The sequence below is a fragment of the Pleurodeles waltl genome, chromosome 11, assembly GCF_031143425.1.
Source record: "Pleurodeles waltl isolate 20211129_DDA chromosome 11, aPleWal1.hap1.20221129, whole genome shotgun sequence".
Lineage (NCBI taxonomy): Eukaryota > Metazoa > Chordata > Amphibia > Caudata > Salamandridae > Pleurodeles > Pleurodeles waltl.
Window position 1 is genome coordinate 245,204,251 of NC_090450.1, and position 23,708 is coordinate 245,227,958.

The 23,708-nt window shown below is 42.7% G+C and overlaps 1 protein-coding gene across 5 annotated transcripts in view; it reads right to left on the minus strand.

The window, feature by feature from the left end:
• Nucleotides 1-23,708, minus strand: part of DOCK10 (dedicator of cytokinesis 10) — a 1,618,956-nt gene that overhangs the window by 370,095 nt on the left and 1,225,153 nt on the right. For all 5 annotated transcript variants that reach the window (XM_069213493.1, XM_069213489.1, XM_069213490.1 and 2 more), the window contains exons 33-34: nucleotides 21,391-21,507; nucleotides 18,381-18,492 (exon numbers count right to left, since the gene is read on the minus strand). In XM_069213493.1, coding sequence (XP_069069594.1) covers nucleotides 18,381-18,492; nucleotides 21,391-21,507 — 229 coding nt within the window. The remainder of the gene's footprint in view (nucleotides 1-18,380; nucleotides 18,493-21,390; nucleotides 21,508-23,708) is intronic.

Below are 23,708 nucleotides of genomic sequence, written 5' to 3' on the forward strand. Positions count from 1 at the left end.
TAGTTGTACATTCAACTCTATTACTTGATTTCCATACTCCATGTTAAGAGTTGTTACACTAAGGTGGCACACATTGCCCTGCAGATGGGATGGGATATTGTCTGATTATCGGCATGACTGTTCACCTCTGTTACATAGTGAATAGACAGGCTTGCTAGATGTCACACATTACAACTGCAAAATGTACAATGATGTCATTGTAGAAACACGGTTTGTAAATATGCAAGGAACAGTGACCTGTATCTAGATGTAGTGCATGTGCATTGACTCAGCCATCTACTTCTGGCCTGGGATATTTGATCTATGGCCATTATGAATGGCAACTCAGCTATAGCTGTGTTATGCTTTGGTTGATATTGTGAGTGTACCATTGCATTACTGTCATTGCCATCCACTGTTTCAAACTAGAACAATCTAGATGGTGTAGCTAGTCATTTAGTTGTAAATGCATTGCATGTGATGTGTTGTGCTCATTCCAGGTTTTCATAATCATGGGTTAGTGCCTTCTGGGAGTCATAGTGATATGATTAGCCAGTAGTTACCATGCCATTTCCAAGGGCTGTGAAGACAGTTGTGCTCAGTGGAGAAGTGGCATGCCAGAGAGGGGCATTAGGTGATTTGGTGTAGTGGCTAAAATAGTTCATTAGGGTGGGTTTGGGTGGTGAGGGAGCATGCAGGACAAGACAACTGTGTGACATATATTTTATGGGTACTTACCAGACTCCAGTCCTCCAGGTACGCCTGGCAGGCCCTCAGATTGCGGTATGTCCAAGACCTTCTCCTCCCATGATGTGAAAGTAGGGGGAGGAGGTGAGGGCCCACCCCCAGTCTTCGAAATGGCTAGTTCGTACCTGGATGCCATGGAAAAAACTTCCCCCCGTAGATCATTCCACCTCTTCCTGATGTCCTCCCTTGTGCGTGAATGACTGCCTATAGAATTGACCCTGTCGACTATCCTTTGCCACAACTCCATTTCCTGTTATTAGATATTTGTTAGGACCTGTGCTCCGAACAGGTGTGACTCTAACCTTACTATTTTATCCACCATGATGCTCAACTCGTCATCAGTGAAAAATGGGTGTTTTTGTGGGAACATGGTAGTGGTTGTGTAGACGGTGTTTTTTTTTTTTGTGTATAAGGGTGCAGTGTTGGGTAATTGGTGAGGTGTGGGTGCTGTGATGTGAGTGGGAGACAGTTTGAACGGATTATGTGTGCTAATGATGTGTGTATTGTGATTGTTGTGTTGATGCGGGGTGTGTGCTGAGTGAAATGTGCATCTGTGCCTATAGTGTACAAGTACAATTTTTCTTTTTTTGGCTTCTCGGTGTATGTATATGGTGTTCTGGATGCAAAGGATTGTGGGTTGGGTAGGGATGTGTTATTTAGTGCAGTCAGTCAGTGTGTCTGGTGTGTGGGGTATTCAAACTATCCAAAGTGATGTTGTATTCTGACAGAAGCGAGTTGAGACCACCGTGTTTCACACCGCCAATAGCTTTCTACCATGGAAGGACCACTGTGGTAATTGTAATTTGGTGGGAGGAACTTTGTCGGGCTGGCGGTGCTGGTGGTGGAACTGCCTCTTTTCTGTCCTCCAATGTCATGGCTGTTTCAGAAATTTGGCTGTTGTTTGGCGGACTTCACAGTGTAACTCCTAATACGGCAGTCAGATTACTGCCAACATGGTGGTCTTTTGGTGGCCACCACCGCGACGGTCTTCCCAAAAGACTGCCGAAGTCATAAAAAGGCACTAAGTGGAGCTATAGATTGATAATTTTTTGCTCCTAGAAGGTCTTTACCATCTTTGAGGATTACTGTAAAAAATTCTTCACTGACATTCGAACCAGCGATATACCAGTAGCAACATAATAGTTAAGAAGGGATTGTTTGAAAGGTCTAATAGAAGAGAGCTATGGAGCAGTCTGGTCCTGGGGCTTTTTTGGTTTTGATTGATCTGATTGCACCATTAATTTATTCTGTGTTAAAAAGTTTGTTTAAGGAGAGTTTATCTGTTTTCCTAATCATGGGTATTTTAGGATTACGTAGGTATTTTTCACAATCTGCAATCTATGGTTGCTGGTTTGGGTCATAGAGATCTTTATAATATTGGGCGAAAAAACTAGATATTCCTCTACTTTCTGTGAATATTTCCCTGCATTTACAGACTAAGGGGGTTATTACAACTTTGAAGGAGGTGTTAATCCGTCCCAAAAGTGACGGTAAAGTGACGGATATACCACCAGCCGTATTACAAGTCCATTATATCCTATGGAACTCGTAATACGGCTGGTGGCATATCCGTCACTTTACCGTCACTTTTGGGACGGATTAACACCTCCTCCAAAGTTGTAATAACCCCCTATGTCAGTTGAGTGTTTGGAGGTATGAATGCGTTAATCAGGCTTTTTGACTTTAGATTTTAGCTCCTCTATTTTTTTACTGGAGGTTTTATTTTGATCAGAAATATGGTAATCATTTTGCCCCTGATTGTGGCTTTCATTTCACCCCAAAGGGTTTCAAGTGAAATGTCCGGGGAGTCATTTTCTTTAAAATAATTGGCAATGGTAGAGTTTATTTCTTCCATGGAAAGTGGGTCACAGATGAGGGAGTCATTGAGATGCCGTATTCTGTCATGATTGTAGACGCTATTTAGAGTGAGGTCAACAGATATGCATGCGTAGTCAGAGATAATGATGGGTTCAATTCTGGGACTGGAACAAGAGGGAGTACATTTTTGATTAGTCAGGATGCAGTCAATCCTAGAGTGGGAGCCATGTGGATTAGAGAAAAAGGTGAATTCACTGTGTGTTGGGTTGAAGAGTCTCTGTATGTGTAAGTTTCTGAGCAGTGCAAAGTTTTTAATCTGTTTGTTGGATTTTCCTGGTCTAAATTTCCATAGAGATAATCTATCTAGGACTAGGTCCATTGAGGTCTTCGCCCATAAGGATGTTTAAACTTTCATTAAGTATTGTATTAAGGTTACTCCAAAAAGAGGAAGAGTCTGTTGTTGGTGCATATTCATTAACAATAAAGATATCTTGATTACGTTTCCAGATATGGGAGATGACCTATTGACCATCTGTTTCATGTGTGGTTTTGAGCATTTTGATGCCAGCAGTTTTTGCAAATATAGCCACAGCTCACTTTTTTCTCAGAAGCGGGACAGCATGAAATATCTGAGTACCAACGGTTTAATAGGTTTTGGACAAGGTCTTTATTTATTCTTGTTCCCTGAAGTAGGAGAATGTCCCCTTTAAGTTTAGGACAAAATTCTATAATCTTCCGTCTTTTTGACTGGGTGGTTGAGTCCCTTTGTGTTAAGTGACAGTATCTTGAAGGTTTGATTAGGCATGATACGTGATATAAGTTGTTCGGTGAAACTTGGTTTTACTGAGAAATTGAGTTGGGTCCTTTGTGTTGGATGATAATATCTTATACGTCTGACTAGACATGATATATGGTGTGATGGGTTTGGTAAATTTTGGATTTGTTGGGGAAGCAGCAGCTACTAGCCTTAATCTCAGTGATGAAATATGACACAGTGAGTGGTGAACCTCAAGGTTTTGTGCATAGAGGGGTCCTATCAGTAGGGGGAGAGGAGGGGAGAGGAGAGAATGAGAGAGGTATAGAAACTGAAAAGAAAGAGCAAAATAAATAAGTAAGGTCAGAACCTAATTTCCCATCCCAAGGCAGAAGGTGGAGCCAGTGGTAGCCACAGGAATGCCCTGCAAGAGCTAAAAGGGAGATGTACAAAAGAGTCACAGGAGGCAGAAACAAAACTTGATCAGATCAAGAAGTAGAGCGGTTATTAGTGTTATCACAGTCGGTGGTGAGTTTGACTTTCAGGAAGGACCAGGAAGTCAGAAGGCTGAGTATAACTATGATCAAGGTGACCATTTAAATCATTTGTGATATTAAACATTCAAGGTGAATAGTGCATTCAAATAGAACAATACAATACAATGAATACCACATCATTATTGAGAAAATTGTTGAAGAGACTTTGTATTGAAGTAAAACACTAATACTTGTCCTGTATACAACTGGAGATACAAGTTGCAACAAGTGATGTTAGCCATAGGAGGGCATATAGAGGGGAGGGTAACACTGAATGACTTTAAATGATTAACTTTATGTAAGGGTCTTTAGCTGGTGTTGTGAAAAATAAGGATATGTTGATTAGCTAAATGGGGTAAAGCATCTCCTCATTGAGTGGATGTGAGAGTATAACTAAGATGACATTGGTTAATGCCTACTGTGCTGGTTAGGTAGGTAGGATGAATTACAAAATGTTGAAGGGTATATGGTTAGGAGAATAAGTGTTGCAGAGATATGTTGTTGTAAAGAAGCTGTGAGGGTGACTGAAAGGTCTTGAAAACTGGAAAAAGAGTTCAACTTCTAACAGGCTAAGGGTCCAGTTTAGGATAGATGAGCGATTCCTCAGATACAGGTTCTTTAGTTCTGAGTCAGATACATGGTGTGTGAATACGGAGAAAGCTGACTATATAAGAGAGGGATGCATGTATTAGCTTGGTTCGAAGCAACCATACATAGGAATAAGAAAACAGATATCTATAAGTCGAAGTAACAGAATCTTATCTATCTAGGAGACAAATAGTAGTGAGAAATGTTCAGAGTCTCACTGAGCTGATAGTTCAAGTAATTATTTCTTGTGGCTGGAGATTCTCAGTGTGTGATTGTAAGTCGACAGGGTCATCAAAACTTGGAGTTTTGCCCTATGGTGATTCTGAATCTGAATGGACCATTGAAGGTGCAGGAGATGTTCATATCTGTGGGGGATTTTCACAATGCTATGAAACATTTCCTTCTAAATACTGATTCTTTGGCTAGGTCTTGGGAAAATATTATTTTCAGTCTAGATGAGTGATTTGATTTTCATCATCTGTAGTAAGATTGCTTCTGAGTGCTGGAATCTGAGTGGTATGAAGATGAATGGCCTTGGTGTTTTGGAGTCCGGAATTTACCTGGTTGGAACTTGGTACGCTCTCTTGATTTTGAATTGTCTCTCAAATTTGATACCCAGGTTATTAGGAATCCATTGTTTGAGAAAAGAGACACTTGATGGTGCATGTTATTCAGATTCCTTCTGGCTGGCCAAAGATTCTTAGGTTTTCTCTTCCTGTTTTTGAGGTCAGTTATGGTTCTAATGAGTGTACGTATCTGCTTAGCAGCAGTTTGGTTTGATTTTTTGTCCTTACGGCTTTCATCGACTAGCATGCTGATTCTTGATTCTGCTTTAGAAATTCGGATAGAGAGTGATTTAAGTTCACTCCGCTTGGCTGAGATTTCTGTTTGCATGAGATCAGTTTTCATGTTAGTACTTTGTATGCCAGTTCTTGCAGGGAGGATAGATAGTGGAACATCAGGTCCATTTCGTCATTCATATTCAGGACTTGTTTTTATTTGACCTGTGATTCGACGTGGGAGGATCTTGTTTGGCCCTTTTGAGGGATGCCTTTTGGTCTTTAATCTCTTTGTGGTCTTTACCTTCTTTATCGCAAAGCTACTTTTTTATCTGCCTATATAGAAATACAGAGATGCTGTTTGGGTCCAAAATTGAGAAGGTGATGGTGTCACTTCAGGTTAAATGTTATTTATTTCTCACAAGCAGTTGAAGGGGATCATATGGATTATTGTTCTCTGTAGAAAACTTCTGTCCTTTATCTGGTCTGATTTAGATCTGGAGACAAGGTAGCACAGTTGTGTGATTCATATAGTATACTTCCAGTGATCGTGCAGCCCCAAGGTCTGAACCAAGTGTAGAGAAAGGATGTGTGTTCAAGGAGAGAAATTGATCACTAGGCTAAGCTCTAGCAAGAGAACACAGATCATCCAAGAGAGCTGTGTCATCATACTGTTTCACTCTGTGTTAATGAAACTTGTATTATACTTGTATTGGTGCTCTAATGCTTTGAGGTTCACATTGCTTGCATTATTCAAGGTAACTGAATTGTTAGGTGGACCGCAAATATAATCTCTCTTTTAAAAAAAAAATATTTCTTTATTAACAGTTTCACATTATAAACACAATTTGGATCTTTGCAAATCATACAGGTTGGTATTTGAATGATATGAAGAAGATTGAAGTACACCATTTACCCTACATTTGTAACATTGATTCCTTCCACGAATGGGCCTGAGAATTCCCCATTCCGTACCCCCTCCCAACCCCACCCCACCCCATTAGCTTCCACGGATGCAAAAATACACTTCATATTGTTGGACCTATATCTATTCCGGTGTGCTTTTCCCATGGGACCAAACTTCAGGATCCCCGCTCCCCACCCCGTTTCACTTCCCTCTTATACTCCAGGACATCTATAGGGGTCTATAGGGGGATGGAGTCTTACATATATAATAAAGTCTGTGTCATCGCAACCCAAGCCATCATAACCCCATGTGATTTCTCATTGCGCCTTGTCTTTTTCACATGGGCTTCCTCTGCTCCCTCCCATTCCACCATATCCAGCTTCTAGGCATCCCATGTGGGAGAAAGCGTGCCCATCCAATGTACAGCAATACACCGCTTTGCAACTACGAGACCCAACACTGCATAGCGCCTACTGAGCTTTTGTTTAGGATCCTCTATGAGGAGTCCCAATAGACATTTAACTACAGTGTGGGGGACATCCTTCCTGTCACCCTCTCCAACTGATCAAAACCTGTGCCCAGAAGGAAACCAAGTTGGGACAGTACCATGCCATATGTAAGAAGTTTGCTTCTTCTGGCCCACACTTTGGGCATCTTTGCTCCCTCAATGGATAAATAGCATTCAGGCGGTCATTCTGACCGCGGCGGTCGCCGCCCGCCAAGCGGTTCCCGCCGAAAGACCGCGGCAGCCATTCCGGCTTTCCCGCTGGGCCGGCGGGCGACCGCCAGAAGACCGCCGGCCGGCCCAGCGGGAAAGCCCCTTCAACAATGAAGCCGGCTCGGAATGGAGCCGGCGGAGTTGCAGGGGTGCGACGGGTGCAGAGGCACCCGTCGCGATTTTCACTGTCTGCACAGCAGACAGTGAAAATCTTTGTGTGGCCCTGTTAGGGGGCCCCTGCACTGCCCATGCCAGTGGCATGGGCAGTGCAGGGGCCCCACGGCACCCGTTCCCGCCATCCTGGTTCTGGCGGGGCTGGCGGGAAGGCGGTCGGAATCCCCATGGTGGTGCTGCAAGCAGCGCCGCCATGGCGGATTCCCTTGGCCAGCGGGAAACCGGCGGGAAACCGCCAGCTCCCCTTTTCTGACCGCGGCTTTACCGCCGCGGTCAGAATCACCAAGGAAGCACCGCCAGCCTGTTGGCAGTGCTTCCGCCGCCCTCCGCCATGGCGGTCATGGACCGCCAGGGTCAGAATGATCCCCCCAGTCTCTTCGGGGAGAGATATGACATATGGATCATGTTATACTGTATTAGTTTGATCTTTGCACTGACTGCTATCTTTCGAATCCCCCCATGTAGATTAGCCCACTCCTTCAGGGTAAGGGGTGCCTCAGTAAGCTGCTGCTACTTTATCCATAGTGGTCAAAGGTGCCTATCAAAGCACAATGCTCAGTATAAGTGTATGATAAACTTACACCCTCCCACCATGGACAAGAGCGTAGCTAGGGTCTGTGTGGGTTTGGGAGCATCCAGAAACGTGTGCCACAATTAATGAGCCATTGCAGCTATCTTAGGGTACTGGAGGAACTGACCTTGGCCTAAATTAAACATGGTCATAATGTCCTGTAGTGAGACAAACCAGCCTTCAGGGTATAAACATGCCAGCATAATGCATCCTTCTTCCTGCAGATGTTGACAAACATCACACTGGCTATCTGCTCAAATGGGCAAAGTATCCAGACGTCTAGGTTAGGGGCATACAACCTAGCCTCATTGTTCTTTCCCAGAACCCACCCATTAGGCAAAACAGGTGTGGGAGGCCCCCCGGTATGTGTTGCCCCCCTCATCATGAGGGCCCCAAGTTGGTAATCTCCATGTGTGGCAGGGATCGTTCCCAGTTGCGTTCCCCATCTAGCCAATGATTGGCATGCTGCAACTGGATTTTTTGGGCATTGTATTCCCCAATTTTTTTAGTACCTTTGCCTGTTGGGCAATGTCATTTTCTAGTGTGCGCTTCACCCATGCAGAAGTGGTCAGACACACCCCTCTAATTACCATTTTCATGGATTCCCATTCTACTGCCCGCTCTCTGGCAGATTTTCAGTTCTGATTAAAATATTGTGTCAGTGTGGTTGATACTGTCTCGGTGAAAAGTGCATCTGTCAATTTTTCGGGATAAGGTGCCTCATTACGACTTCAGCAGTCCTTTCACAGGACCGCCGAAGCTGCTGCAGGGAAAGACCACCAGTAATGGAGGTCTTTTGTCTGTCCTATTAGGAGTTTACCGCTGGGCCAGCAGGTGAGCGTTTCCGTGCGCTGGCCCAGCAGAAAACTCACCACAACATTGACGCCGGCTCGTAATCGAGCCAGCATTAATGTTGTGGTGTGTCGGGTGCGACAGCACTCGTCGTGCAGTTCACTGCCTGTAATTCAGGCAGTGAAATGTGTAACAGGGCTATCCATGGGGGCCCCTGCACGGCCCATGCCAAGAGCATGGGCAGTGCAGGGGCCCCCCATGGGCCCCTGATGCACCCTTTCTGCCAGACTTTGCATGGCAGTGAGACTGCCATGCAAAGGCTGTCGGAAAGGGGACTCGTAATCCCCAGGTGGCTTGTGACCGCCAAGACCACCAGGCTGTCGACAGGTGGCAACCTGGCGGTGACGGCGGTCAGACTGTGGCACATCTGCCACGGTCATAATTGGGTGGTCGGACCGCCCTTTCTTCAGCAGTCTGACCGCCATTGCGAGTGTGGCGGTCTTGAGACCGCCACACTCGTAATGAGGGCCTTAGTCTCCACAACAGTATCCTTGGAGGCTGCCTATTCAGTAAGTAGATAAGAATAAGAGGGGAGTAGTTAGAGATATATCAAGCCAAATATTGCATGGTCACCACTCTATGCACAGCAGTTGCCTGAACAAAAAAATAGTCAAGGTAGCCCTACGTGGCCATGGCAGTTGTATAACAAGAATATGTGCATGAGTAGGGGTGGTGTTGGCACCATATGGCAATCACCTGCAGATTTGTTTATGCTTGTATAAGGGCTGATGTCGTGCGCAGTTTACTCCACCCCTGAGGGGCAAATTTATCTAAGTCCTCATCTAATGCACAATTGAGCTCTCCTGCCAATATAATTTCCACTCCAGATGGAACATGCATTGTTTTTACCACCTTACCCATAAACTCACCATCGTCAGTTTTGGGTGCATACACATTGACCAAACAGAGGTCATGGCCATTTAGGAACCCTTTTAGGATAACATAGCGTCCTTCCCTGTCTCACTGAACCCTGGTGGGCTTAAACAGGATAGCAGGGGCTACCTAGATCAGGACCCCTCTGGCTTAACCTGAGTATGAGGTAGCAAAGATCTGGCCCCTCCATCTCCTTTGTAAATGTGTGATGCAGTACCCCACATGTGGGTCTCTTGCAAGGATTCTATCGCAATTCCATACCGTTGAAGATACTGCAGCACTCTATTGTGCTTCACTGGTCTATTGAGCCCCCGGACATTCCGTGTCATAAACTTACACTTGGATTCCATATGAGCCATACCCATTTGTGAGGTGCCAGATCTGTCCCCTGCATAGAGGGTAGTGAGCGTCTTCCCTCGCTGCATCTTTTGTTGTCCGTGATAGTTTCCCTCCCCCTCAGTTTACTCACATAATGTAGAACAAACAAGATAAACATGTAATCTGAAATCAGACATTAAACAGTTCCCAATTGACCCCCTCCCACAGGCAGTGGCCACCAAGCTCTCCTGACTCAACCTGCAGACAAGAGAGACACAAACTTAACCCAGATACTCTCCCATTCCCTTAGTAACTCTTGTAAGTCCTAAGTAAAATCAAGGTATGCATTCACTGACGGGGACCTCTGAACCAGCGCTCATCCCAAGCCCCAACCTGGAGTCTCTTGGAAGGAATCCAAGGGCGAGTATGGATTCTAAGGATTCTTTCCAGAGGCTCAGGATCCGCACGCAATGTACCATCAGAATTGACCAAGATGCGTTCCCCTGGATGATTTGGGGATGCATTACCTTTCTTCGATGCGATCTTCTGATGTTTGGAGCGTCTTCTTTCAGTGCTCCTAGTTTCCCGCGACTCAAGAGTTTGGTCTTTCATTTGGATGCCCATTGAGGCCATCCAGTCATGAGCCTGCTGAGGTGAGTCAGAAGGACACTTTGCCCTTGTGCTGGATTCAGAGCTGTGCATGGAATATCACACTACATTTAATGTTATTTTTTTGCAGCTGTTTTTTGACATCCATTACATTTTTCCAGAGTTCCTGAACTTGCCTAGTATAGTCTAAATAAATTTGAATCAGGGCATCTTCATATTGTGGTGTCCATTAACACGGACATGTTGCAGTATTAATGCTCCATCCCTGTAATTGAACAATCGGGGTATGGTTGCTCGTGGTGGTGCTCCGGGGCTTGGCTCAGGCCCCAAGGCTTGTGTGCTCATTCAGTTATGAAAAATGTGGATAACTTGATCGGTTTGAGGAGAGTGGTAATCCAATCCTCTGGAAATATCTGGCTGAAGGCCCCTCTGCTCATTCATGAAAACCGAGAAAACACAAATATTTCAGTCGGGACCTCCGTTCAGTGTCCTCCTGGCAGAGATCAAGTAGGGTAGCATTGTGTTTAAGTTCTGCAACTGTGGTCTGTACAGCCTGAACTGTAGTGTGCAGGGTGGATATTTCTTCCACTGTGGATGTGACCCTGACCGCCACCTAACAGAGGTCCAGTCGCAGATAATTAATGTTGATTGCCACAGAATCTATTTTTTACTCCAGCGCCAGCCTGGACCCCCTTATTTCCTCCAGTATCTCAGCATGCTCTGTCTGGGGTGGCACGCCATGTTCAGCCTCAGAAGTCCACTGTCCAGGCACTGTATAGTTCACAATTTTATTGGTTTGCACCCCTTTCTGGTACTTGTCTTTCACCATTATTGTAGGCATATCGGCGAGGGCCTCACCTCTGGCTCTCAGTCTGTAGTACGAACTGATTATGTGTTACCCTGCCACATTTATGTTCCCCCTCTGTAGGCCTCACAGTTGTTCCTTTTGTTGTAGTAAAAAGATCACAAAACAAATTGGTTACACTCACCCAGTCCCCCAGTAACTGTGATCAGATTAGTGGTCCCTCTGACTCACAGGAGGATCCCCCATGCAGGCCTCCTATCTGTGTAATTGGTATCAGTAGTTCGTAGTCCCGCCATGCCCCTCCCAGGCAGTCATGGTGGTTCCAAACTGTACTATGTGGTTTCAATTATTTCACCCCATTCACGACTTTACTGCTCAGACTATGGCTCTAAGCCTCTTTCTCTATTGCAGCATATCCCACTTATCTGCAAGCGGTGGGGCAGTTCAGCACAGCCCAAGTTTTCCGACGATCCTCCCCTGTGTCTGTTGAGGGCAATGAGGGAGATTCAGGCATCCCTTCCTCTCTTTTCGAGTTTATGGTCTGCACTCAGAGTAGGCCTCTGGTTGCTTTTTATCTTTTGTGTGTTCCTCTAGGCAAGCCCGTTCCACTGAAGAGCCCTCTGCTCAGGAACCCTGTGGCAGCAAGGGTGCAGGGTTGGGCAGTTGAAGGCTAGTCCGATCGCAGCATGCTGGCTTTTCTCTGTAGGATCAATTGGAGACTCAAGGGAGATTTATAGGCCTACCCCACCCTCCCTATATCTAGTCTGGTGTTCAGCTTAGGACAGCAGTCCACGACTCACTGAGATGCACTTTCTTGCAGGTAGACCCTCTCTCCTTTCAATTTTTGTCCCCCGCTGTACATCACCCTTAGAGGTTTAGATTTGGGGTCCCTCCCCTGTCCTCCTTACGTTCAGTCGGGCGCACACTACAGGCCCACGATTCACAGGGACGTTCATTCTATACAGGCCAGCTCTGTTGACATCTCCTTTACTCAGCACTCTCTGAAGTATTGAGGTTGCGGTCGCTTGGCATTCGCCAGCCCTGTGTTGAGTGCTCTTTACACTCCTTTCCAACAGGAGGTACAACCACTACCCCGGATGCCTCTGGCTGGTTCTTTGTAGTAGTGGCAGCCGTTCTTCCGGGCCTACTCTTGTCAGTTTTGCTCAGTCCTGGACTAACTCTCAGTCTCAACAAGGGGTCTAACTTCACATAATTAGGATTGTTAGATGTAGGATTCAGAAGAACTTTTGTGCCCTGGCGGGGAGCTTCCCAGAGAATGTCTAAGCAGCCATCTAGTCAGGCCATGACCCCTAAAATATAATCACTCTTATGGGATTAGTGAACAGCAATATTGAGTTGCAGCGTCCCCCATAGTTTCTATGGATTCTGAACAGCATCGCCAGGATAGTATATGACACACTATTGTAACGGCTGTATAGCATGCATTCAGATATGTTGACAAACATATTAGCACATTCCTTTGATTGAGTTTGCTCACTAAGGTCATGATCAATAGGGCCTTATTTAATTAGTGCAAAGCTAGTTGTATAAGCTGCTTCTTTGATGTGGCTGATATGACAGCAGGGCCTTTAGATTGTGGCTAAATAGGAACACTGAGTCAGTGACACGAATGTTGTGAACGCGAGGGGAGCAAGGCACTAATGGACCGGTTTACCTTGATCTCATCCCAACTGAGTAGCTGGCAGAGATGTCAGGGCGTCCCTTCACTGTATGTATGCATTGTGTGTGAGATATAGATCTGTGGTAGTAGTATTCTGCTGATTGCGTATGAGGCCATGCTCTCGATGTGACTGTTCCGTGTTTGGGTCCAGAATCGAGGCCCAGATGGGAGTCAGAGTCAGATGACTAATAGGTTGAGTCCGAGTTAGAGGCCTAGACTGAGTCCCAACTGTGGGTAGGATGCGCTATTGAATTGCCAAGTCAGTGGTTTCCAAATGGAGTCCCTTCATACCGACTTTATATCAGGGTAATACCCAGGGGTGACGGGAGCTGTGCGCAGCGGTCGCATATTTAGTGACCTTCTGTAATGGCTGTTGCTGTAGAAGATGCAGTTCGTCAAGTGTCAGGCACTTTACCATGGGAGACTTGTTTCTCCTTCTTTGTAGTCCTCAGCTGATTCAGGATCCCAGCTGCCTAAGAGCAATAAGTAGCCTGGGTACTGAGGCAATCTGAACCTCGTGGCACCACAGTTGCCATCTTTGCTTTTTTGGTTTGCCTGAGGTTTTCTGGTTTTGCCGAGAAATAGGTGAAGACATGAGGCCTTGGGATTACATTGCTTCAAATATGGTGTAGAGAGTAATCTGAATTCAGACTCGCCTCGGATGGGTTGCAATAGAGGCAGATGACAGGAGTATACCGCTCAAACTCTCCCTGGTTATCGGAGCTCTTAGCTAGACAGCCATATTCCTGGGCTTCAAGTCACATCCCTTGCATGTAATATAGACTTTAATAGTAAAAGTGGGAGGGGCACAGCAGAGGGGATGGGAAAAGGGGTGGAAATACAATGCAAGGGGATGGGATTAGGGATGAGTAAGAATGGTTTATGGAGGGTCATGGTGGGGTTAAGGGACGGACAGCAGCCACCACACAAGAGTAAGGCAGCTACATTGCCCTGGGGCTGGACACATGTAATTTACACTTTTGTAGTAAGTTTAGACCATGAAGTTTGTGAACACCGAAATTGGTTAACTTACTGCAAAGTGTAAACTTACTCAAAAGTGTAACTTACTTTTGTGGATCAGGCCCTATATCTATAATGGAACCAGTAGGTTTAATTCCACTTTCATGGGGTCTTTTGCAGTGTTATTGATCAATCCCCAGGTTAGGGTATATCCCATGTGTACTTTTCATGTGGACTAAAATGTGGGCTCTTTTCCATTGGTGATAGTGGAGTTTACACTAGAAAGTAGCAGGTTAAACAATAACACAATCAAGTCTTGCTGATATAAGAACATGTTTGATATAAAAACGGTAATCTCCTCATTGCTGTGTGCCCCTTTTTATTTTTTTAAGTGTCATGACAATTCCTAGCTCAAAATATATGTAACATAAAATCCTTAAGGAACTAAGGGCCAGATGTAGTAACCGGTTTGCATGTTGCAAACTGCGAAAAACGCAGTTTGCGACATGCAAAACGGCCATCGCGATGTTCATCCTCAAATTGCGAGTCGGGACCGATTCGCAATTTTAAGATGCGACTCGCAAATAGGAAGGGGTGTTCCCTTCCTATTTGCGACCGCATCGCCATGCTGAGTTGCTTTGTGACCGCGAATACGGTCGCAAACCAACTCGCAGTTACCACCCCTTCCCCTTTGTGAATGTCGCTGAAAATATTTTTTCAGAGCAGGCAGTGGTCCAACGGACCACTGCCTACTCTGAAAAATGAAACCAAATGGTTTCATTATTTTTTTTAATTGCGACTCGTTTTCCTTTAAGGAAAACGGGCTGCAATAAAAAAAACTGCTTTATTAAAAAAAGCAGTAACAGACATGGAGGTCTGCTGGCTCCAGCAGGCCACCATCCCTGTGAGTGCAGGGACTCACTATTGGATCGCAATTTGCGACCCACCTCATTAATATTCATGAGGGGGGGTCTTTGCGACCCCATAGCGAGTAGCAGAAGGTGTCTGAGACACCTTTCTGCATACCAGTTTGCGAGTTGCAATTTGCGAGTCGGTATGACTCGCAATTTGCAAGTCGCAAATTTTTTTCTTGCTACATCTGCCCCTAAATATTTTGTTCAGAAATCTCATCTACTTAACTCTTCTGAGTTAGCTGCTAACATTGTTTCAATCTCATCATATGATTGCTTAGTTGTATGGAAAGCTAAACAAAAAGGTTATCTGGTCCCCATGGATTCAGGACATCACAAAATGCAATTTACTCTCACCCACAATCTGGACTGAGCCAGCAATGTAGTATAGAGAAGCATCAATGGCACTGTGCAGGTTTTGGATGAAAACAAGCCCTATCCTCTAGTAATCATTGACCTCTAATTGACCATTATTTGCTCTTTCTTTCCATTTGGTACATTTTCTTCTTGTGTGTTACCTTTAATTAGGAGTTTTTCTCCTTCCTCTGATTATTAATTCCTTCAGATCTGTTCCTTTAGGTTTTGATTCAGAGTTGACATTCAGAGTTAGATCAATAGTCTCTAGCTTCTTTAGCTTCCCTTTGGAACAAAAAATGCTGTAATGTACCAATATTTAGCCAACTTAAATAATACTTCACCGTTTCTTCTCTGGATGATATCCAGCAGCAGAAGGTATTTGTGAGCAACACAAAGAAGTGGTTCCTCTTCTTCCACTACAAAATTACAGTCCATGGAATCAATTCTTCCATCCAATCATGGCTGTAACAATTTTCTCTGGTAATCATCTTTTTAACTTTGATTGACTTGACTAGGTCACTTGGGCTAATTCTCAGACCCCACCTGTCCCTGAAAGTGCAGGAGGCAAACCTAAACAAAACCTACTCCATGAGGTCAAGCTGCTTACACCCATTGATGAAATCAAACCTTTAGTCTATGCATGATCTAGATACTAGTCTTTTCCCACATATGGATGAATAGCAGTTACTGCTGGGCTTCAGTAACATGTTTTTGTAATGCTAATTGTTCTTCTCAGTTCAACTACTGTATTGGAAAATGGAAGGAAAATATCAGTTCATATTACTTCTCCTTCTGCCTCTCTTTTAAGATCCCTCTATCACTGTTAAAATCAGTCACCTCCGACAACTAACAAATTTCCCATTTCTGATCTTTTCTAGTTCTACATCAAGCAGCTCCTAGCCCATTCTTGAAATTTACCATCAGAGACCTGATTAGTCCAGGTTGCAACATGCAGCAGCCTAGGTAGCTGACAATAACACTGATAATAATTAACAGTCTATTTTCCCTTTATTCTTTAAATGCATTCTACTCATCTAAGGAAATGAAGCATATATGCTTCACTGCATTAATTGCATTGCAAAATGTTATTTTATTCATTCATTCACTATTTGTGCCTCATGAGCATCTTCAGTAGCAAGTGTCCAAAGAAAGCCAATATTGTAATCTCATTTGCAATCAGAAAAAAACTGAAAGCAATATTACTTCTGGTATTATGTAAGTGTGTGCAAAAAAAGGCATAATCAGCCTCACATAATTATGTGAAAGTATGGTAAAATTATGAATTATCACTTTTAATCATATCAAATGCAAATCTCTTATTTTGCACCATATTTTCACCATGAATGCATCCTCGTCTCATGTTCTGGCACAGGGAAGCACTTTCCAAAAGTACCAGAAACAACAGCTGCCCATGTTACATAATTTCCTGTAACAAGTGTATTGAGAAATTCTCACAATTACCATAATTATGCTGTCATAATTTAAATTGCACCTAAACCTAGTATTGTGCAAAACATGTTAGTTGGTTTCCCTTATGGACATCTCATGCATACAAACCACAACACCAAGCAAGCTATCTCTCCTTGATTGCCCTGGACAGTTGGATAAATTTTTGAACTAAAATGTATTGTATCATGTACATGCTGTGCTCAATTTTAATGTCTCATTTCATGTTTTTACTATACAGTGCTCAATGAGATAAAAGCAATGGCCGAATTATTCATAGCTACTAGTAATAATTCTGCATACTATTAACAATTGCTCACTGTACCATTACAGACAGGGACCAACCATAATACTGATCCTTAATCAAAGCTGCCAGCCCAGCCTTAATGGCTTGGCCATGACCCTCTGAATGGTAACACAAGCAACACTGTTGTCTGGCCTTATTGGGCTTGGTCATTAAGATGCAGCGTTAGTCCCAGCCCTAGACATTATGACACAGCAAACTGGGTTTCCATAGCTGGGTAAAGATATAGGCCCTCATTTCGACCTCGGCGGTCTTTTTTAAAGACCGCCTAGGTACCGCCATGCTGAAAACCGCCAGTGCAGGTGGTTTTCCGTGCGGTGTATTATGACTGCTGGCAGCCACACTGGCGGTCGGTGGGAAAGTGGAGGCTGCTCCACCCCCACTGCCCCGTCATCAGAACACCGCCCGCTGAATCACGTCCCATGATTCGGTGTGGCGGTGTTCTGGTGACAGGGAGCTGGCGGCGGAGCAGCCCCCATAGATCCTGTTCCCTCCCGGAGGATCAACGGACAAGGTAAGTTGATCGTCCGTTAGGGGAGGGGAGTAGGGGGTTGTTGTGTGCGTGCATGGGGGTGTGCGTTTGAGTATGTAGAGGGGGTGTGTGAGTGCGTGTATACATGCGGGGGGGTTGTGTGTATGGGAAATGTGTGCGGGTTGGTTTGTGTGCATGTCTGTGTGTGTGCGGGTATGTGTTGTTGCAGTGTATGCGTGCGTGTAGGGGGTGTGTGTCTGTGCATGTTGGAGGTAGGGGTGGGGAGGGGGTGTGTGTCTGTGCATGTTGGGGGTAGGGGTGGGGAGGGGGTCCTGCCACCTTTGAGAGGTTACAGGGGGGTCAGGGTGTGGGGGTAGGACTCGGGTGGGGGAGACCCCATCAGTGCCAGGGAAAGAATTCCCTGGCACTGATAGTGCCTACCACCATGGATTTTGTGGTGGTTCCAAAACACCCGAAATCCAAGTCTCCAGCCCAGCGGTCGCCATTTCTTTTCTGCCGGCCTGTTGGCTGTATTACCACCACTTCTCCCCCGTCCTCCAGGGTTGTAATGAGGGCCATAATACTTTGGATAAGTCAATGAAATACTCCACAAGAAATGATAGCATTTCCTTTGAGTTTCAGAACTGGTACTTACTCTAGGCATATTGCATTACATCATTTTTGCTCACTGCAGCAATCAGACACGGAACAAACATATAAATCAATTGTGGTCCTACCTTATCAAAACACCAACTACTTGGCCATTTTCACACTGAATGAAAATGCAGGCAACTTTCCTCTGGCACAGCAATGTGGAGTTCCCACATTTCAGCATACTGTGACACTTATCATTAAGTACAAATTCAACTCTGATTAACTGACATATTGAATGACTGATTGGCTAACTGATTGAGTGTTTTAATTAAGAGGTACAAGCTAGTAGACTCTTTTTGCTTGTGCTCCAACCTGATTTTCTACTTTATAAAATTGATCAAAATACTCAATGATATTAAAACACATCAAAACATATCTATTGAAAATAGATATAGATGTAAATGGAAACTTAATTATGATAGTGAAATGTACGGTACTTCTTTACAGAATGCACCAAGGAACAGAAGACACTGTGAGTACAGCTACACAATACACAAGTACAGACAGGACCAACAGCATAAAATAGTACAACAAAATAAAAAAAACAGTTTGACATGTATTCGGTACCTGCTATTGAGTTCAGTACATCTTTTGAGAAGGACGTATCCACAGAGTTTGCATGTTTCATTGCTGCCTGATTTTGAGATCCCCCAGTGGTGCTTATATCATCTCTTGATCCCTAGAATTTGAAATTGCACAAACATAAGTCCTAAAACTCGTACATTATGTACTATTGTGAATAATCCAAGTTTTTTGATGAATCCATTTTTGCAATTGCTTGCGCTTTGAGGTCCCAAAAGGTTCCACATGGTCAGTGCCCATTCCTAAATAGCTGAATGGCCTTAAACTTTGCGCTAGAAATTGCAAGCACAGTACCCGGAGCAAGAAATGTGAAGCATTCCTTTCTATTCACTTATTTGATGTAAAAAGTCACTTTTATCACACAGCTACGAATAAAGGAATTACTGTTGTTGCATTCACTGTTTGTTTTCTTGGTGTTTCCTTTTAGATTATATCACATACACATCACAAAAAAAATCCTCAATGTATAAATAGGCATTTGCTAGCACCAGACATTTATTAGGAATTAAATATAGCAGATGCTTCAAGAGCAGTTGCAACTATCTCACTCTTGCAGGGGCAGAGGGAGTGGGAAAGACCAGCAGCTGAATCTAGGTGCTTTTTTCCTCTTCAAACCTGCCTGCCTAGCCTCTTTGATGCATTTGCTCTAAAGCATCACAAGACAATACTTAGGGCTGATTGATAGGCTTTTTGAGTCGATGACAGAGGATAACTGCAGAACAATGGGTTTTGCAGACAATTTCTAGAACTTGACACCTTCAGATTTCTACTTTTCCCCTCAATTACTGCTCTGTACAGTCATTGTGATGAAGGGGTTTCCAGATCATTTAGCAAAGGCAGTTACTGAAGTTGTCCCAGGTTCTTGGAGAGCATAGAGTTGTTATTCTCTGTACTTTCTTATTTCAACAAGTGTGGTGTTTTAGGACTAATTTTGGAACTGAGGTCTGTCACTGAATTTCTTTGGAAACAAAAGTTCAAGATTATAAATATCCTTCATACATTTTCAACCATACAAATTCAAGATTAGTCTCACTGGATTTGCAAGATGCTTATCTGCCACAGGATATTTCGAAGCATTACTGTAGCAGATCAACATTACTAATTTTCTGTTCTTCCCTTTGAGCTGAGTTTAGCCCCATGGTGTTACCAAGGTTCTAGCTGAGGTGGCAGCCCACATTCACTAGTAGCATAATAATCTTTACATGTAGTTTAGATGACTGCTACTCAAGGTCAGTTTGGCAGAAGTTTTGTTTCCATAAACAAGAAATCTCTCCTATAAATGCCTCATTAAAGAGCAGAACACCCGATGAAGCTTGCTTACCAGACAATATCTTTGTGAACAAAGAAGACTTCAGCTTCACTGTATCTGAGTGTTCTACGTTGTATTACTTCGGTACAAATATTGCCTTGGCATAATTATTTGTTCTGAATGTCACCTACAAAAATTTTGCCATAATGGGTGTACATTTTCTACTGTTAGTTCCAGTAAGCAAAATGTTTGTAAGCAATAATGAGGGCACAAAACTTAAGCCAGATTAATATTCTGGACCACATCTCTGAATAGCCAGACACTTGGCAGCCTTCCTAATGACCCCTGAAAATTGGACCTGCTTAGCCTAAACATGCCCTCCAGGAAGATAAAGTGTAACTCTGCAGATGTGTAACTAGCAGTAAGCAAATCCTTCAGGTTGGTGGAGACACAGGCCTCTGTACCTCTGGTGTAGGACTAATCTGATGTACATTTAGATCCAATCTCCTTCGCATGAATCTCTGTGCCTACAGCTCATGTACTGGTGTGTCTTTTCAACTATAGGGACAGTCTGAATGGTGAGAGGTGCCATATTTTTTTGGCCCGTGTGGCTTTGCACTTTACTTTTCAGATATTATTCCTATTGTTAGGTATTACGTTCTGAAAAACAAAATAATAATGATACTGCTATGCAAGGAGTTACCTTTCTTAGCTTTTTTATTTTCCCTGCATGAGTCCACCATGCCTACCGTGGCAGATCCATGCAGGGACAATTAATGATGGTATCTCCCCCCTACAGGGGATGGTATTACTAACACTCTGACCCAATGGGAAGGTGGTCAACAGGTCTCTGAGTCAAGGGACTGTCGACTGCAGAGCCATCTGAAGCTCTGCCATAGGGGTCCCAGTCATTCCCGCTCTGTAAGTGGGGCAGGGGAACTGCAAATTGATTGAATAGTGCAGGTCCTCTGTGTATTTATAGCAGAGTTGTAAGTCCGACAAACTCAAAATGGCATATTGTTAAGAAATGAATAAATAGTTTCTAAATGTTCAGCTATAAAATTAGTATAAAAGACAGATTTGACATTGTGACATTTTTACATTTAAACCTTTGGTTTTTAACAATATTTTGAAGACCTTTGTGTTTTTTGATCCAAGTTAGAAAGTCTAATTAATATAATTTTCAAATTGAAACTTTAACTGCTTTCCCACCCCTGCAGTGAAAGGGATATATATTTCTCTAATACGTAGAAATATTCTCTTTGGTTTGAACTTTTTCTCTATTCACTTTTTAAACTATTAGTCTGATTTTTAATTCTATTTATTATTCTTATTAAATTATTCTCTTTTTACATAGCTTGTGTGTCAATATCTAAGTTGCTTAGTTCTTTAACTGTGTTGATATTGAGCTGGTTTGTGTCACAAAATTTCATCACATGTTTTTTCTTAGGTTTGGCTGGCTTGTTAGACAATACACCATGCTCATTTATTTGCAAATTACCTTACTCCTCTGTACAATTTACCAACGTCAAGCAGTACTGTTAAAACAACCATTATTACACCTCATATTTGTCATGAACCTACACAACCAATATTGTTTGTCCAGCTGTGCGAATCCTTAATCTAAGGGAGTAGTGACAGTCAACTTCTCTGTTTATAACCATTTCAAAAACAGCATAGTCCATTTCTTTATTTAAAAGCTTATTCCAGAAAAATTATGAAAATAAAATAATGCCTATTTGTTACCTGGTTTGACGTATTAATATTGAATGGGAAAACCTCTTTCAGGAAAATCCCTGGCATATTGTCTAGGAGCATTCCATAGAGTGGTAGATACAAAGTTGCTATTTGTGATTGTCTATCCTAAAACCAAAACAAAAGTGGAACATTAGAAACTGAAACAAATACATAGACGTTTGTTTATTGCACCTTGTTGTGCTCTCACTTCAGCACCTTCATCAGTTTACCACTACACAACATACAAGCCTAGCAAATATTCTTCCCATAGAGGAGATAATAAGCTCAATGTAGCCTTTCTGAGAGTGAGAGAGAGAGATAGAAAGAGAAAGAGAATGAGAAAGAGTACAATACTTCAAATTAGAACAGCATACAACCATGAGCAAATATCTCGATTCAGAAGTGAACAGTGTTTTCAAAATGATACTTTGCACTTGCAAGTTAATTTATTACTGTGCAATATTGCTCCATGACAGTGAAATATTATGCAAGAGTTAATACCTTGCAGGAGATAGAGGAGTAGGTATCCATGATATGTTATGCCTTCACCACATATCATTCACTATGCAATGCCTTTAAAACGCAAAGTCTTTACCACACATGCCCTTACTACCAACAGGTTTTAATCACATATACCTTCAAAATGAACGGTAAGTATATTTAAGGTAAGTTAAACTTATACATATACATTTATTGGAGAAGAATTCTCTGAGTTCTCCACCTTTTTTCAAGTATACTTAGAACGTTACCTGTCTGATAATTGGGAGGAAACCCTCAACCCCCTTCTTTAATTACCCTTAACACCCTATACCTCTACCCACCCCTAAAACCTAAAAATGCCTTTAATCCAATACCCTTAACCACACTAAACCCAAACACATACACACTTACCTTAAATATACTTACCATCAAGGTAAAGGCATGCGTGCTAAAGGCATATTCGTGGCAAAGGCATGCATGGTAAAGGCTTTGCATTGTAAAGGTATAGTATGGCAAAGGTTTCGTAGTAAAGACATTGGATGAAAAACACTGCATTTTAGATAGAGTAAATCTATTTACACAGTGGAAAGAGGAATGGAATAACCCAAAACTCTGTGGTGGGGTATGGGAATGGAATACCCCAATACTTTGTGCCTTTGGATGAGAGTTAGAAGACAAATGTGCTTTTGCTGAGATATAACACTTACTACAATATGTAACTGAATTGTGAGAACAATTCTGCACTAGGGAAATGCCAGCACATAGAAAGGCCACATGACTTTCAAATGAGCTTTCTGTAAAAGCTGCCTACACCCAGATAGTTTTTGGAGAAAAAAAAACAAAACAAAAACTTAAGTCTATGGTTATAAAAATTAATAACTAACATTGGGAGATCATGATGAGTGAATCAAGATTAGTCAGTGTACACTTGGAAAAATATTTGCTTGGGTATACAAAGACACAGAACATCAGAAATGTATTAGTTACTGCTGAAGGTACTCTGATGAGAGAAACTCAAACTGTCTTAAGCACCAAGCAAATGGGTACATACTTGGGTTTGGTGTGTGTTTATTTTATTAACACAGTAGCGATGACTGACACTATTACATTTTGTTGGTTTCTTTATAACATAAGACAGTACTATACAGATGTATTACATTATGTGCTAATGGTAAAGGCTATGTGGGGCTGGGGTGGCACAAAAATAGATGTAGAAATGAATACAAAGATACAAAATAGAGCTTAGCTTTCAAAATAATTTATTGAGATTGAACACAAGATGGTGCAAATGAAATTTCAAGTATGTTCATGGATTGAAATTACCTCAAAATTGTGATTTAACTGTTAAGATATTGAAAAGTGTAAGTTGGTGGATGGAATATTAACAGACCATTAAATAGTGAGGTATAAATGATACACAAGAATTCACATGTGATACTGTGTGCAGTCCACTATGGATTGTTTAGATTGAGGAGGCTTGTCGCAACTGAGATCCACTAGTTTCAAGGAAAAATATTTAATGGGATGAAGTGGTGGTAAGGAAGTAGGTCATGGTTAGCTGCCTCTTTGTGTTGAGTTTGTATATTAATACCTGGTTTACCAATTTTTTTGCTGCTCTTGTAGAAACTACAGTGCATGGAATTTTAGTTAGGCAGGATATGGAACTTTGGTCACAAGCTGTTTTTCTGATTTAAATACTCAATATAGATTTATAAAAATTGTTTTATTGATTAAGTGTAAAGCATACCCAAAACACATTGAAAGGTGTAAAGTGATTATGTGATTTTGTTTTAGTGGAATCATATATGACACTATGAAATTAAAAGCACTAAATAAAATATTGAGTG